Source organism: Pseudorca crassidens, chromosome 2, assembly GCF_039906515.1.
Source record: "Pseudorca crassidens isolate mPseCra1 chromosome 2, mPseCra1.hap1, whole genome shotgun sequence".
NCBI classification, from domain to species: Eukaryota; Metazoa; Chordata; class Mammalia; order Artiodactyla; family Delphinidae; genus Pseudorca; species Pseudorca crassidens.
Window position 1 is genome coordinate 149,972,371 of NC_090297.1, and position 13,562 is coordinate 149,985,932.

The 13,562-nt window shown below is 43.4% G+C and overlaps 1 protein-coding gene across 10 annotated transcripts in view; it reads right to left on the minus strand.

Annotated features, from left to right (window-relative positions):
- The window catches only part of SRGAP2 (SLIT-ROBO Rho GTPase activating protein 2), a 238,155-nt gene that overhangs the window by 223,041 nt on the left and 1,552 nt on the right, over positions 1-13,562 (minus strand). For all 10 annotated transcript variants that reach the window (XM_067729190.1, XM_067729188.1, XM_067729189.1 and 7 more), the window contains exon 2: positions 12,605-13,213. In XM_067729190.1, the coding sequence (XP_067585291.1) occupies positions 12,605-12,671 (67 nt within the window). In that variant the 5' untranslated portion in view covers positions 12,672-13,213. The remainder of the gene's footprint in view (positions 1-12,604; positions 13,214-13,562) is intronic.

Sequence of the window (13,562 nt, forward strand, 5' to 3'; positions counted from 1 at the left end):
GATTTCAGGCTTTGGCAGTGGGAACACTACTGTAGTTTTAAAGAGTACTAGGTGTTTTAAAATTGTATTGTCACTGGTCTTGAAATATCCAGATCAAGAACCTCATTAATCAAATCAACAGATATCATCTATGCAAAATGCTTCAACGTTTGTTTAAAACTGCTGACAGCAAAGCATTGAGATAACTTACATCACCACAAATCACTGAATAAATAAGAGAGATCAAGAGATACAGCACAACTGACTCCAAGGACATCTAAAACACTAAGCCTATTAATATCATTTAAAGATGAAAACTTAGGGCTTCCCTGGTGGCGCAGTGGTTGAGAGTCCGCCTGCCAATGCAGGGGACATGGGTTTGTGCCCCGGTCTGGGAAGATCCCACATGCCGAGGAGCGGCTGGGCCCATGAGCCATGGACGCTGAGCCTGCACGTCCAGAGCCTGTGCTCCGCAACAGGAGAGACCACAACAGTGAGAGGCCCGCGAACCGCAAAAAAAAAAAAAAGAAGATGAAAACTTTAACATGTGGAATCTAATTTTAAAAAATGATATAAATGAACTTATTTACTAAACAGCAACAGACTCACAGATTTCGAAAACAAACTCATGGTCACCAAAGGGGAAACGTGGTAGGGAGGAATAAATTAGGAGTTTGGGATTAACATTTACACAGTACTATATATAAAATAGATAATCAGCAAGGACCTACTGTATAGCACAGGGAACTCTACTCAGTATTCTGTAATAACCTATGAGAAAAGAATCTGAAAAAGAATGAATATATATATATATGTATAACTGAATCACTTTGCTGTACACCTGAAACTAACACAACATTGTGAATCAACTATACTCCAATAAATTAAATAAAATTTAAAAAAAGATGAAATCTTAAACCAGGAGTAGGAGAGATGAGTAGGAAGAACCTACAGTATCTGTTCTGTGGTTTCTAGCCTTCTCTTAGGACAATTATGAACATGTAAACTCTATGTGTCAACTCACTTGAAGATAACCATTTTGGATCGTATGTCCTAAAAATGACGAAGCAAGGAACTAGTAATCCATCTTTCTACTTTCTAGCTGAGAAGCTGAGAATCCCAAAAGTGGAAGGACTTGTCCAACATGGCATAGCTAGTCCTCCATGGCCCTACAGCCCTCCTTCCCTCCCTGTGAATGATATTTTTTAAATGCTGTACTGATAAAAATATGAGCTGTCATCATTTTTTTTCTTTTTTTTTTGTGGTACGCGGGCCTCTCACTGTTGTGGCCTCTCCCGTTGCGGAGCACAGGCTCCAGACGCACAGGCTCAGCGGCCATGGTTCACGGGTCCAGCCGCTCCGCGGCATGTGGGATCTTCCCGGACGGGGGCACGAACCCGTGTCCCCTGCATCGGCAGGCGGACTCTCAACCACTGCGCCACCAGGGAAGCCCTGTCATCATTATTAATGGTACTCATTTTAAAACGACAGACTGTTACTTAGCCTATTCATTAGGTGGAAAGAAAACAAACACAAACGTGGAAACACTTCCACTCCATGTTACAGCATACCTCATCACAATCCACAAAGAAATCCCTTAGTTGACAAAGGGCCTAACATATGGAGAGGAATATAAGAGGCAAGAGGCCATCTTACATCCTGGGAGAGGCTGAAGTCCCTTACCCCACAGCCCAGATGTCTAGATTAACCCTACCCAGTTCCACATCCATGCCACCTCCGCCCAGTTTGTCCCAGACCAGATGTCAGGGATTAAAAACCTCCTACTTCCTTATTCTATAATTGTAATTTAAGACAATCACCCAACTTCCATTTTCTTTCTCTTTTAAATTCAAGTTCTGCACACAACATAAATTTCTATAATACCCAGCGTTACACAAGTTCAACCTCTGGCCCATGACCATTGATGAGGAAAACCATATACACCAGTATCAGGAGAGAATTTTCTCACTCTGTAAGTCTCTGAGCTTACTGGAAGTCCTAGGTTTAATATATTTATCCTGATTAAAGCATTTATTGTCCCTGGTAACCCAGTCACAAGTCCACCTCTAGGTCAATCAAGTAACTATCCCTCACCTCAATTTCTCCAGCTGTGAGGCTCACCTTTCTATCAGATCGTGACACCTAACCAAGTGTCACTTCAGATGCTCTCCAGAGCAGCTGCCACTGTGCCACGACAGGGGTCCACGCTCCATGTGTGCAGCAGCCACAGAGACATGGCAAGCCCTGGGGCTGGGGAGAGTGTCATTCAGAGAATACAACAGGTTTTGTACTTACAAGTGTGCCTGCTAAATAGGGGCAAAACTGTTACCTTCAATATCTTAAATAAGCAAAACTAATGAACCATGAAAGCTGGGAAGGGCCTTAGAAATTTTCTAATTTAACCCCACTTTCCTAGATGAGAAAACCAAGGTGTAGGCAGATCAAATAGGTATATACTAGGAAGACATTTAGAACACTGCATTTAGAACTCCTTTTCGCATCAAGATACTAGGGAATGAGAACAATCAACTAAATGTCCACAGCATTTCATAGTTTCGAAGGCATTTCTAATGAATTATTTCATTGGAGCCTCACAACAGTGTTGAGTGGGCCTGGTTTCCCACTCTGCCTTCATCACTTACTAGCTGCGTGCTTTGGAGTAAGTTATTTAACCTCCCTGTTTCTCATCTGTCAACTGGGGATAATAATAGTAGCTACCTCATAGGGCTGTTGGGAGATTCATGAGTTAAGACTACACGTAAAGCACTTCAAACACAATTTAGACATAAGAAGTACTCACTAAATGCTAGCCATCTTCGCCATAATCACCATCACCATTAGCCAGGGCCAAGAACTGTTGTCCCGATTTTACAGATGAGGAAACAAACAAGGAATTTTGAGACCTGAGGTGAGTTACCCCCAAAATCACAGTTGTAAATGGCAAAGCCAAACTAGAACCAAGGCTTTCTGACTCCAAATCCAGCATTCTTTCCCAGGGAACCATGCTGCCCTGTAGTTCAGTTTGTTATGGCCCCAAAGAAGTATTGCTCCAAAATAGATATCTCAGTCAAGATGCTTTCCCAAAGAGCAGCTTACTCATCTGACAAGATCTGGCCCAATTACCCTCACCCCCCTAAAATAAATAAATAAACACAAGAAAAAGACTAGTGGGAAAGAGGAGCAGATCTCCAAGGGGTTTCAACGTTTGGAGAAATTGGTGCCAACTCTTCAGAAACAGGATGTATTTCTTAAAGCTCCTGGCATATCATGTCTTGGCCAGCTCACGCTCCTGGATCCCTTTGTTTTCTGTGCTTTGTCTTCCTGTGGAGCCCATGGCTGGTGAGGTCACCTTCTCCAGGGTGAGCACTCAGACCCTACTATGATTTGAAAGGCAGAATCTGGGCTCAGGCAGCAAAGACAAGGTCCCAACTTTCATGATGCCTTTTGGGTCACCTGCCCACTGATTAGTGCATTTTTAGAAGAAAAGGTTAAAAAAAAAAAAAAAAAAAGGCTCTGCCTTCCCCCTAACAGATGGCATCCTAAAATACTCACAGAAATGGAGGAGGTGCACTTCCCAGCTGCTCTTCCTTCCTCATGAATGTATATTTCAAGTTCAGAACCCTTCTTTCACAATATATAAATAAAGTCAAGGCTACTTAATACCAAATGACTAGAAAAACCAGCGGGGAGAGTTTTTCTGTTGGTCACTTTGGACCTTTCTTCCCCTTTTACCACAGACCATGCAGCTGCTTCTAATAAGGCAGTAGCTCTCTCCAAAACCATGCCTCGAAAAAGTATCCCAGCAGTTCTTCTTCAGGTCAATTCTGTTTTAACTCCTGGTCAAAATAGACCTAAACTTTCTCAAATTTAGACCTGGAATATCTGTTTTAAATGATGAATAAATCCTGGACAAATGTAGAATGTGTTTTGCTTCAATTACAGAAAAATCTTACTTTTGTTTTAAACTCTTTCAAATTTCAGAGTTAATATTTTCCTTGAATTTTAAGGAAAGACATGATTGAAGAACTCAAGTATAGCTCTAGGGCAATGATTCTAAAGGGGCAGAGGGGGTAGTAAATAAGGAAAAACTTAACCCCACTGGGGAACCTCCACAGCGCTACATAGTTTGTACTTGTCCCTGTATGATGATAATATTCACAATGCTTAATCTACTTTGAATTTCAATAACATTAACATAAGGAGAAGTCTTGTTATTGGAGTAGGAGGAGAAATGCAGAAGCAAGGCAATCCCGGCACTGTCAAATCCAACCTCAACTCAGAAAAGGTTCACATTCAATTTATAAGTATTTATTCATTTCCATGCCAGAAGCTGGACGCATGGAAATGAATAAAAGACAATTCCGTCCCCCAGGTACTCAGCTAGTTATAAATAATGAGGTGTAAATGAAGAGATTACAATGTAATATGATGAGTGCAATATAAAAAATAAGCACAAAGACACTGCTGAGGAGATGCTGAGGGTGGGCTGAGTAACCCAGTGCAGAGATGCTAAGGAATCCTGCTTGGCATCTTGCACAGGGTCACTATGCAGAGAGTAGGGATAAGCAGGGAACACTTCCTGGAGGTGGTGACATCTGAGCTAGGTTTTAAAGGATAAGTTTTCCAGGTTCAAGGAAAAGGACCCATTCCAAACAGAAGACAGCATGGATAAAGCATGAAGCATGAAATAACATAATGCAGTAAGGGAACGAGAGGCAGTTTAGCCTTCTAGTGGTAAAAAATGTGATCAAGGTAATTGGGAAGTGATGGATGTAAACAGTCTATGCTATGACCTTAGCAGAACAATAAGTCTGGTTTTTAAAAAAATCACTTTGGTGGTATTATGCAAGATATATTATCAAGATCAAATTAAGAAACTACTTCTAAAAAAATTATTTTTAGTAGTCCAGGTCATTCATTTATGCATTCATCATTACAGCCAGTATATATTTACTAAGAGCCACCATTTAGGCTACAACACTATTCTAGACATGTTTACTATCTGAAGGGGCCCCCCCATAGTAAGAGTTACTTATTTAGCATTTAATACTTACCATACATGATGGAGCTAGCATTTTACACACATTCACAATAAACCAGAAAGGTTGGTCTTATCTCTGTGTCACAGAAGAGAAGTTGAGTGAGCAAGGATATACAGCAAGGAGGTGATACTGACAAGATTCCAACTGAGAGCTACTTCCAAAGCCTACGCTCTTCACATTGCACTGCACTACACAACCTCAAACCATTCCTACCGGAAGTCTAGCAGTAGAGAGAAGACTAAAAGACAAATATTTAAAATCTAAGGCAGTACAAGATCAATGCCATAGCGCTACGTGAATGAACTAGAGAGAAGGGTCATTTCTGATCAGTGCGACCAAGGAAGGCATCCCAGAAAAGTTGAGCTTTACTAGAAGGGTGAGATCTCAGTAGGTGGAGATGTGGGGCTGGGCAGGGAGAAAGAGGTATTCCATGAACAGTGCTCAGAACTTAGACTCTGATGATGGCCGAGGTTCTAATTCCTGTTCATTCACTAGCTGCAGCCTCTGGGTGAGTTGCTGAATCTCCTACACCTCACTTTCTTCATCAGCAAAATGGGATAATAACAGTATATTCCCCCTAGAACTGGTGTAAGAATTATGAAATAATTTATGTAGAGTATTTAGCATAATGCTTAGTACATTAAGCCCCAAACAAACAGCAAAATATTAGTTAATAGTATATGTGTCTAAAGAATGGCAAATAGGGAATTCTCTGGTGGTCCAGTGGTTAGGACTCCGCACTTTCACTGCTGAGGGACCGGGTTCAATCCCTGATTGGGGAACTAAGATCCCACAAGCCACGTGGTGTGACCAAAAAAAATAAAGAATGTCAAATAGTGTAGATAGGCCTCCAGTCCTTTTAAAGTAAAATGAAAAAGTATGGTTGACATGATAGGTTGCAGCCAGATTGAAGACCAAGTAGTATTCACCTTGGAAAGGTGGTCTCTATTCAACAGATGATAGGGAATCAATCATTAGAGGAAAGAAGCCACATTCATAACACTCTGAGCAGATCTCCCATGGAAGCCCCCAGCCCCTACCCTTGGCATCTGGCTCACTTGTGACCAGGTTCAGAAGAGGCCTGAGGCTCAGGGGACTAGTTCAAGCAAAGACTATAGGAAAATAGATACTGTCATTCTTCAACTTGTAACTTATCCAAGATTTTTTTCTTTTCTTTCTTCCCCTATCCTGTATCCTCTCTCCTAAACATGGTACTAGCTGAGACACAATTATTAACACAACTTCCCTGGGAGATTGTTTATTTTTATTTACTAAGGTTAAATAAATTTTCCAGGGACCAATCTAGGTGGCTTGGATCATTATTTAAAACTTGATAATATCTGGCTTTTACTTATTTATTTTTAACCTAATGTCATTTCTATAATGCAGTATTATCTTACTCATTTATTAACACATTATGATGAAGAAACTTTGTGATGGTTTCATTCACTTATCATGATTGTGATGTTTTCATAGGTAGACAACATGCCAAAACTTATCAAATGTATACCTCAAAAAAGTGAGGTTTATTATATGTCAATTAAACCTCAGTAAAGCTGTTAAAAATACAATAAAAGGGGCTTCCCTGGTGGCGCAGTGGTTGAGAGTATGCCTGCCGATGCAGGGGACATGGGTTCGTGCCCCAGCCTGGGAAGATCCCACATGCCGCGGAGCGGCTAGGCCCGTGAGCCACGGCTGCTGAGCCTGCGCGTCCGGAGCCTCTGCTCCGCAATGGGAGAGGCCACAACAGTGAGAGGCCCGCGTACCACAAAAAAAAAACAAAAAAAAACCAATAAAAGTTTAGTCATTCACGTAATTATTAAAAGGTATAAAATTAATACACAATACTTATACTACCAACATAAATATATACTCATAATATGAAAATATGTATATTTAAAGGTTAATTCTAAAAATTTAATGAGGACAGGTGATTATATAGAAATGTATACACAGGCCTGTAAAACTTTGGTGTAGAGGGCATTTTAAAAAAATAGGAATATACCTATGTTCATGGCAGCATTATTTGCAATAATCAAAAGGTAGAAACAACCCAAGTGTCTATGGATGGATGAACGGATAAACAAAACGTGGATTATACATATAATGTCCTTAAAAAGGAAGGAAATTCTGACACATGCTACAGATCCTGGATGAACGTTTAAGACATTATGCTAAGTGAAATAAGCCAGTCACAAAAGGACAGCTACTGTATGATTCCACTTATATGAGGTACCTAGAGTTGTCAAATGTGGGCAGGGGGCAGTTATTGTTTAATGGGTACAGAGTTTCAACTCTGCAAAATGAAGAGTTCTGTGGAAAGGTGGTGGTGATGGTTACACAACAATGTGAATGTAATTAATGCCACTGAACTGTACACTTAAGAATGCTTAAGGTGGTAAATTTTATGTTATGTGTATTTTACCACAATTAAAGAGAGAGAGAGATGAGAGTTCCTACATATTATTGTAAAATCAGTAAAGGTGTTATTTTGTAATTTTCAAAGACATTTTTAAGTGCTCTCATTACTTATTTTTAAATCAAACAACTTTGAAGGTAACTCACCCAGATTCCCCAAAAGGCCAATTCTGTAGCTGACCAGTTAAAACTATTCACTTGAATTGTATTATCAGTAGAAATCTAAATATCAACTTCTTTTTCCCTACAACATGACATCATATTTTCCTAACAAAGCCCTCAGAGGTCTAGGGTCTAAAGTAATCACAATTCCCATGAAGAAAACCTCTCTTCTGGAAGGAGACCCCTACAGGTACCACCAGCAGCCCACGTTTATCTAGAGTGAACAGTGGGAGTTTAGGAGTCAGGGGCTAAGCACCTGCTGATTTTAAAGGGTGTGGACCCTACATATCAGGGCCAGGTCAGACCCTGTAAACTTCAAAACAGAGAAATGATTAGGGCTTGTCTGGGCCGTCAACCTGTGTGGTGCATAATTACCAGATGAGCTCCTCCAAAGGAAATTTCTGTTCCCATTCCCCAAGAGAATGCCTGAAATTGGAAAAGTTAAGGACCCCTCACAAACCTTGTTTCTAACCATTGCGACTTTGCACAGCACACAGCATCCCCAGCTCCTTGCCCACCACCTTCCTCCAGGGCCTTTTAACTTGGAGATACAGAGTACAGTACTTTAATTTTTCCAAGAGCTTCATTTTCTTCCAGGAGCTCACCTTACTTAGAGTTCCTATTTTCCCTGAGCAAAGGAAGAGGTGCCTTCAATCATCTCGCAGGAAAATGATAGCATCTGCTTGGGGATTCCAACGAGATGTTTTACTGCAGCTTTTCACAAACTGATTATATTTAAAGCTCCCTTGAGGAATGGGGGCCGGGAGGAAAGAAGCTTCGGAGAAGACCTTTATTGGCAGGAGTGAAGAACCGCTCACACCTCCCTGGGGAAGTGTGTGTGTACACACAATATGTCTAAAGTTTTAAATTTCATCTCCTGCTCTGAAAGGGTCCTGAAAGGGTTAAACTGTTCCAGGCAAAGGCTTTTCTATCAAAATGCTCCAGATGGAAATTACAAAATTTCACCTCTCAGCTCTGTGGTGCTCACACACTGTTCTTCTAAGACATTAAAAAAAAAAAAAAAAAAACAAGACCCCTAATGTTCTCAGGAAAGAGAATTTGACGGCTCAGCACACAGTGCCACTCTGTTTCAGATGATTCCTCCTAGAATATTTGCATTAACTGTCAATCTCAAGTTTTCTGGGGGACAGTAAAAACTCAAGGTGTGGAGAGGGTACAGGAAAGGGAGCCTTAAACAAAGTCAGGACAATAGCTGGGAGGGTTTGCTGTGATGTGAACTCATCCAAATGCCAGCTAGATTATCACCTCTTGTGATGGTTATGCCCTGCACCTTACCGCCTTTTGCTGCTCCAATCCCAAAAGAAGCTAACTAACTAGAGGCCAAAAGGCCTCAGGTTATGACCACGAATCTGACCATGAGTCTGTCAAGAATTTGCCAAGATTAATGTATATGAAGCACTTTGTAAATTGAGCCATGTACAAATACGAAGAGTATTATTACTTTCGAGTCAGAGATTGAAAGGCATGAACTTTCAAAGGAATCTGAACACCCACAAACCAGAAACAATGATGGTTTTTAAGAAGTCGGCTCCAAGGCAGGCTAAGGAGTCACGCCCTTCATAAAACCACACTGGGGTAGGGTTGGGGCTGCAGTCTCAGAAGTCCCTCAGGGCACATGCAAGCAGGTGGTTTAAAGGGACCCAAAACCACAGGATAGACAGGGTCCCCCAAAGTCCATTAAGGGTCCCCTTGATTCAAACCATTCTGACTGAAAAGCAAGACCCAGGACTCTGGTCAGAGACATATAGAACAACAGCAGTCAACAATTAGACAGTTTACCTGTTCATTTTACAGAATGGGAAACTGAGTTCCAGAGGGTTTAAGTGACTGAACCAAGATACCTTTCACTACTACTGGAGGAACTTAAGCTAGAACTCAAGTTTCATCCTAGACTTGTTTCCTATCATTATAACTGGCACTTTGGGAGTGAAAAGGCAATGCGGCCTTAATGGTCATCCCATTTCAGCAGACCTTACTATTATTGAGCATTTATAAGTGCCAGATACTGTGCTAAATGATTTTGATATACTATCTCATTGAATCCTCACAATGACCTTAGGAAACACATATTATGTTGCCTATTTTCCAGGTTAGGATCCCGAGGCTTGGACAAGTCAGGTAACCTGCCCAAGGAGCGAGGCAAGCGAGTGACAGCGCTGAGATTTAAACCTGGATCCCTTTGACTCAAAAACTTGCGCTCTTAACCACCAGACCAAAAAAGCAATTTTCTTTTTTATCTTGGCATCTATAAGAGAAGTAAGACTGGCAGCACTATGAGTCCCACACAACACATAAAAAGCTGAAACATCATAAATCTGTCCAAGGGCTTCCAGCTAGTAGGGGAGCAGAGCCAACCCAGAACCCGGGTCCTTTGTCTCCAAGTTCTATGATCTTCCATGGAGAACACAGACTCTAGAATGCAAGCTTCATGAGGGAGAGGACTTTTTCTTGTTCACTGCTACATCATCAGTCCCCAGAACCCACTGAAGGCACTCAGTAACTAGTTGATGAATAAAGAAGTGGAGTCCACCTGCTGTGGTTTGGCTGTGTGACCTTGGGAGGGCTTCTTTATCCTCTCTAAGCCTCAGTTTCTTCATGCAGTGAATAGAGGATGAATATTCACCTCCACGTTTTAAGTGAAGATTAAATGAGACAATTCTTATAAAGCACTTGGGACAGGCTGGAACATAATGACCACCCAAAATGGAATCTATTATTATCACTATTACTACTATTATCCATTGTCAGACTTTGGCTTCTTAAGTTTTTTTTCCCCTACTCTGGTCAAATGATGTTTCATAATAATTATGAATAGAATAGAATAGAGAATTGGGAGTCAGTAACCTGCTTCTAGTTTCAGATCTACCACCACCTAGCTGTGTGACCTTGGACAAGCCTCTTTATTTCTCTATACTTGCCTCAGCTGTAAATGAGGGACTAAACCATTCAAATTAGTCTCTTAAGCATTCATTGGGCACCTTCTCTGAGTAAGACATCATGCTCGGCCACCTATAAAATTCTATGATCCTGAATAGTGTTAATGAAAAGATATCAGTGCAAAGCAAAAGAGTCCCCTACTTGTGGCAAGGGTAAAGACAAACCCCAAATAGTCAACTGCATTACATCATCTCAATGAGTAATGTTTGTAAATACACAAAGTATTTAATTGAGACACTTGTGAGAAATCCTTCACCAATACAGAATCAGCAGATACAGTTCTATTAATACCTATCAGTCCCGAACCTTCCAAAAAATAAACATGTAAATTCACTTTGCACCTTAGTCAAATGGCGTGCTTCTGGAGAGAAATCTGGGAGAGTCAAAGTTATTAACGCTCCCTATGGCAACAGTTAAGAATAGGATGTATTAAAAAAAAAAAAAAAAAAAGAATGACATATCTGGTTAAAACTGCAGGGGGGAATTCCAGCAGCAAACTGCAGTGCATCTGGACAGGACACTGAGGCCAGTGGCTTATTGTTTACAAAAAGAGGCCCGGATTATGAACAGTGACAAGAGGCCAAGACCTCAATTATACCTCACAACCACACCTCTCCCAATCCCAGTTCAACTGAAGCTATCCATCAGTCAACTCCCCCATCTCTGTAATAAACCCACCAATATTTGCAGCCCAGTGGATAGAAGGTCCCTCAGGGCACCTCCAGCACTGACCAACCTGATGACATTAAAAAGATCCTACAGGCACAGTGGGGACTTCAAACTACCTTCCAACCTTCCAAGAGATAAAGCAGCTGCCCATTTCAAACTCTAGCCCTACTCACACCCCCGGCAATCATTAGAGGGGAGGCATGCCCCTTCCCAAGTCCTCTATGATAGGAAAAGGTCTTCTCACATTGGTGCAGGGAAAGAAGGAGGGGCCCCTCCCTCTGTACTCCGAAACAAAGGAAAACCCAGAGCTCCAACCATGTGGTGTAACATTCAAGGCCACCCACCTCTCCCACTACCCAGCTGAAGTCTCAGTGGGCTAGAGCCACATGGCTCTTTCCAGTGACTGGCCAAGAAGGGACGGTGCCTTGCATAACCATATGCTGGGGCTCTTTAACAGGCGGGAACCCCTTCTATGGGAATTGCTGGTTAAAAAAGGCTATCTGGGAAGGGGTTTTGATTCATGCACCAAGTCAGGCAGTGGACTAGATGTGCTAGCAGGTCACTTGCTTTCTCTAGGTCCACATTTTGCTTTACCCCTCATATTTTTGCAGAGAGGTAAGCAGGCCTTTAAAAGCATGTATTCTGGAGCAGAGGACAACACAGAAGGGTTAAACAATTATGTCTTCCCATTCTCCAGACTCAGCACCACCCAGCAACAACCCAACTCCATTCAGGTTTAGGTGAGGGCGGAGACCGGGTGTGAGTGACCTTATTCTTTCTGTTCTCTGATCTCTGAATGCAGACAACCAGAGACCAGGCAGGTACAAGGTGCACCCAAGGTGGCCACAGACTTTCTGTGCCTGATGCCATAGCGAGTGTCATGTTTTGATATAGTGCATCAGAAAAAAAACCCACGTCTCCCACAGCTCTCCAAATGGTACACCTTCTCAAGGTTGCCTTTCTCTGCCTGGACTCCTCTTCAACCTCTGAAATAAATTCCCAAACACCTGTCAGATTTCAGTTGTCCTTCAAGGAAACCTGACCCAGACACCCAGAGGCAAATTGCCGCCTTTCTCTCTCCAAGAACCTCCTGCCCCTCCCCCCATCCTATTTAGCTAGGGGAAAAGGACTGCCAAAATAATGGCCAGCCCTACAGATAAATCTACAGCCCGCTCCGAAAATTCCTTTCCAGAGCCTGTGGCCCCTGGCATGGCCAATCCCTCGGAGGCTCAGACCCACATATGAAACCACCTCTGGGGTCAGCCTGCCCCCATCTGCTCCACCCAAAGAAACGAACATCTTGCAAATCAGGGTGGAAATCCATGTCTCCATGGTCTACAGAGAATATGCATTATGCTATTTTTCAAAGCCCTTACCTTTGACCTGAGTATCGTACTCTGCTATAATCTCCTTATCCTTTTTGAATTTGGCTGGAGACGTCATGTTTTCCTTCTTTCTTCCAAATTCGAATTGTGAATTGATAAATCCACGGGAAAAATCCAACCACCGAAATCAATACCTCCAAGATCGCTTCTCCAAAAGGCAGAAGGGGCCCCCCGCGGTGGTCTCCAGCGCTCCGGGGAGCGCGGGCTGCGGGCTGGGCAGGCGGCTACGGCGGACACATGCAGACGGTGGGCGCTGGGGCCGGCGCGGCGGCGGTTGGTTCCTGTGCTAGAGCCCAAGCCGCAGCCTCAGCATTAGCCGGGAGAACTGCAGCGCCCGGAGGCTGGCCTGGGGTCTGACATCAACGACACAGGCGGGGAGTGGAAGTCCTTCCGCACAACATGGTGTGGGGGGCGCGGGGATGTGGACTCGCCCAGCTGGGTCCCCGGGAGGGAGTGGGTGCGTATCGGGGTGCCGGGGGAGGGCTGGGCGTGCTTCGCGGTTTTTTGTTGCACAGCCTCGAAGATGCTGCAGATCAAATCCCAAACGGGAGCCGCAGCAGCGCAGACTGGATCGGAAGTCGTTTGCTCCGGTTCACTTGCCTGTAAATGCAGGGAAAAGAGGAGGGGGCGATCAGCCCCAGCGCAGATCCTAATCGATGCGGGGGTGGGGTAAGGGAAGCCGTTTCCAGCCTGGCCTGGGCCCATTCATCTCAGCCAAACGCCGCCCGGCCCGCAGAGCCCGGCGCAGCGAGGTGGGGAGGAAGGAAGCTCCCTCCGGATTTTGTTTTAAGGCTGAAAGAAAACACTTTGGAGCAGCCGCCTTCGAGGGCTTGGGGTGGGGACTAGCGGCGGGAACGCGGGGCTCCGGGCGGGGACTGCGGCACCTCGGCGACCTCCCGAACCTTGCCAGCGCTGGGCAGCGGCTTCCGGAGGGAACCCTCCTGGCCCT